This window comes from Myotis davidii, unplaced genomic scaffold, assembly GCF_000327345.1.
Source record: "Myotis davidii unplaced genomic scaffold, ASM32734v1 scaffold441, whole genome shotgun sequence".
Lineage (NCBI taxonomy): Eukaryota > Metazoa > Chordata > Mammalia > Chiroptera > Vespertilionidae > Myotis > Myotis davidii.
In genome coordinates, this window is record NW_006291818.1 from 2,483,850 (window position 1) to 2,488,141 (window position 4,292).

Here is a 4,292-nt window from a genome sequence, read left to right on the forward strand (position 1 = left end):
CCACTGCTCTAAGGAATGCTGCTATATACTATCATTTCATAATGGGAATACTGATGTATAAGGATGGATGCTTAAAGCAGGAATAACCAATTGGTACCCAGAATGGGGTAAAATATGCTTACATTGTCTAGTGTTATAACCTCATTACAATTTTCCTAACTATAAATCTGATATGGTCTAGCCCTAAGAATGTAAGTAATAGGCAGCTGAGGAATTTAAGAAACAAATTACCATCTGAATAAGAAGTAAATTAGCATCTAATAATTGTTATTCTTTATCCAGCTTTTGCCCAGAGACAATGTTATTTCCTTCCTTACAGAATTACCAGTGTTAATTCTACACAGCTATTCTCAAATATTAATCTTAAAATAGTGGGAAAATTTATTAAATATTAATGTTCTTATGATTGGACATCTAAATGGAAAACACTTTGTGGCTTTTAGAAAATATATGCTTATAAAAATAGCATGCATGCATATATACACACAGCTACCTACCTACACATATATTCATGTTCAATTTGTAATAATTCGTTGAGCTTAAAATTATGCTTTGGGTACTTTTTTGTATGCATGCTATAAATCAAATTTAAAAAGTTAAAAAAGCCCTAGCCGGTTTGGCTCACTAGATAGAACATCGACCTGAGGACTGAGGGGTCCCAGGTTCGATTCCGGACAAGGGCATGTACCTTGGTTGCAGGCACAGACCCAGTAGGGGGTGTGCAGGAGGCAGCTGATCGATGCTTCTCTCTCATCGATGTTTCTAACGCTCTATTCCCCTCCCTTCCTCTCTGTAAAAAATCAATAAAATATATTAAAAAATAAAAAAACTAGCACACTTACATGGAATTACTACTAACATTTACTTACTATTGCTTCCTCAGCTTGTCGAACGAGATCAGCTGTTTTTGCCTCCAATTCTGCATTTAAACGCCTAAAAGCAGAAAATAACTCACTAATTGAAATATACTGAAGATTCTAATAAAAATAAAAGTAATTAAATTTCAGTAACTATATTTTAGCTCATCAACAAATTCCAAAACAAATGACTTTTTATTCTAAAATTAACAAAATTAACAAAATGACTCCAACTCCCCATGATTCCTCCTTTTTTTGTGGTAAAAATTCAAACAGTGTAACTCTTGTCTTCTCTCTGGCCCTCATTTCACACTTACATGGCGTAATGGCTTATTTGGGAAGAATAAACTGGTGGGTTCAACTCAATGGCACTCTTCATCATCTTGGGACGAACTCCAACTGGGGACAGGGGTGGGGCAGGGTGGGAGAGAAGCCTGCTTTGGCCTCAGGTGTTGCTGTGACATTTTTATTCTATTCCTTTTTATTTTTTATCTATAGCATATACACAATTTTGCACTATGTTTTCCCATAACAAACAGAAGGAATATGTTTATCTCTTTATAATTAGTGCCTTAAATGGATATGAAATACTTTAATAAGTTGAAGTTAACATAATGTATGTATTAATCTAGTCCTATTGTTAGTTCAAGCCCCTCCCCCTTTTTTTTTCATTTTTAAAGGTACCAAGATAGCCCTAGCTTGTTTGGCTCAGTGGATAGAGCTTAGGTTGCAGGCTTGATCTCATTCCCACCCCTTCAGACAGGGAGCATGCAGAGAGGCAACCAATCCAATTTGTCTCTCTCACATCGATGTTTCTCTCTCTGTCTCTCCCCTCCCTTCCACTCTCAAAAAAATTAACAGGAAAAATATCTTCAGGTAAAAATTAACATACATACATACATAAATGTAAGTAACACTATAATAAACATATTCAAAAACATGTAACTTTTTTATTCTATTCATAGACTAAAATAGAATTTAAAAATTTCTGGAATGTTTAGGATCTTTTGCAGTTATATGAAGAAAATATGTTGAGCAATTTTTAAAAATTAGACACTTTTCTGTTTTCCCCCCGATATGTGATTCTGAAGTAAACAAACCACTTACAACACCAACCACCCACCCCTGAAAAAAAAAACAAGCAGTAACATATCTCGTCTTAAAATAGTCCAATGTTTCAGAAAATATTTTTACATCTTAGGATGAATTAATCAAAAGAAAAATAACTAATAAAAGCTTAAAGTTCCATTTAAGATGGCATTATCTGAGTTTTCATATTTCCCTAACAAGAACCATTCGAAGCCTCTGGGAAATGTAGTAGACCAAGATGATTCAGAAGGCTTTTATTCTGCTCAAACCCACAAATTAATGTAAAGAAGGCTATATTGCTAAGCTCAACAGATATAATGTAATGAAGGCTATACTGCTAAGCTCAGACTCAGGCAAGGAAAATAACCTGGCACCAAAAATAAAGCAGCAACTAAAAGTGAGAACAATTAACAGGAACAGAAGACAAAATAGCTTAACAGCTAAAAAATGATGCACATGTGGGAGTCGTGGGGCGCTACACCTATTAAACACAAACAAAAACACTACCCATAACTTCAGGTGGACAGAAATGAAACTATAGCCATTGGTGAAAAAGCATCTCTTGTGAGTAGAAAGAGCATACAGAGATGTGGTCCAAGTTTTTCTTACCAAGATGGTATATAGAGGCTCTATGCCAAAACTTTAATATAGAAAGCTGGCCTAGAACCAGTCAAAACTCTAAGCTAAATGCAAAACCATCTTTAGGGGCATTTACTCATTGACAATATATAGAACTCTCTCAGAAAGTAAACCATGCTAAAGATGACTTCACAAAGATAACAAAATTGCCTAAAAAAACCAAGTCACCAAGATGGATAATCAGCAAATAAAAAAAAACTGTATAAGAACTGAAGATAATAAAACAATTAAATAAACATTTTTCATTTTTTTAAAAAAAGCAAGAATAGAAACCATCAGGCAAGAACCAAATATTACAAAAGAACACTGAATATGGAAAAGAACCAAACAGAAATTACAAAAATCAAAACACAGTCATTGAAATTAAAAACTCAAACTCAATGGATAAGTTGGACAACAGAATGCACTGAAGAAGGAATGAACGAACTACCAGACAAATAAGAAGAAATCACATACAAGGAGGTACAGAGAAACAGAAAGATAACAATACAGAAGAGAGATTTACATCCACTAAAAACAGACTGCATGACAAAGACAGATTTATATCTACCTAGTAGAAGGTGCAGAAGGTAATCCCAGATGAGGGAATGTCAATATTTAAAGAGATAATGCTGAGAATTTTCCATAAATAAAGAAAGATATGAATCTCAAGCAGAATTAAGAAAACAAATCCACACCTGTATATATCATAGTGACACTGCAGAAGTTCAAGGATCAAGAGCATATTCTCTAAACTGTGGAGTGGAAAAAATAGACCATCTAGAATTCTATGTTCAGCTAAACTGTCTTTGAACAATAAGTGCAAAGGAAGAAATTTTTCAGAAAGAATGGAGAATTTAAGACTCAAATTTTCACAGAAATAAGTAACGAAGGGTCCACACTTCAGGAAGAAGAAAACTGAACTTGGAAAAAAAGAATTATAAGAAATTAGAAAACATAATGATAAATCTAAATTAGTACAGACTATAAAAATAACAAAGAGGGGTGTTCAAACAAAGAGGAAGGAAAGTATAATCCAATATTTAACTTCATAGGCAGGAGAAAAAAAACCAAGTTAAAGCAGTATTTCCACAACAGTAACAGTGAAGACAATATAAACTCATTCAATCCAAGTCATAAGAAGTCATAAGAACTAAAGAAAAGGCACAGTAAATACAAAACACAAAATAAGATAGCCAAAACAACTTCAAATTAACAAGCAAAATAACATAAATAAATTCACTTATTAGAAGGCAGAAATTATCAGACACAACATGAAAGGAATACTCTTAAAGCTAAATGACATAAAAAGTTGAATATAAATGAAAAAAGATATGACAGAGATGACATACTAATGAAAGGAATAATTCATCTAGAGCAGCGGTTCTCCACCTGTGGGTCGCAACCCCTTTGGCAGTCGAAAGACCCTTTCACAGGGGTCACCTAAGACCAACCTGCATATCAGATATTTACATTATGATTCATAACAGTAGCAACATTACAGTTATAAAGTACCAACGAAAATAATTTTATGGTTGGGACACAACATGAGGAACTGTATTTAAAGGGCCAGAAGGTTGAGAACCACTGGATTAATGGGTCATACTTCCTGTCTCTAAATGCTAATTCAATTATTGATCTCTCTAATGATGGATCTGAATGCCTGAAGTTATTCTTTGTAGCTTAACATTCATCCTATATCAGAGAAAAATAAAGTTTGCTACTGCA

The 4,292-nt window shown here is 33.8% G+C and overlaps 1 protein-coding gene across 1 annotated transcript in view; it reads right to left on the bottom strand.

The window, feature by feature from the left end:
- TEX9 (testis expressed 9) overlaps nt 1-4,292 on the bottom strand; it is a 66,875-nt gene that overhangs the window by 52,332 nt on the left and 10,251 nt on the right. The window contains 1 exon segment of the mRNA XM_006765239.2: nt 870-933. Within this exon segment, the coding sequence (XP_006765302.1) occupies nt 870-933 (64 nt within the window).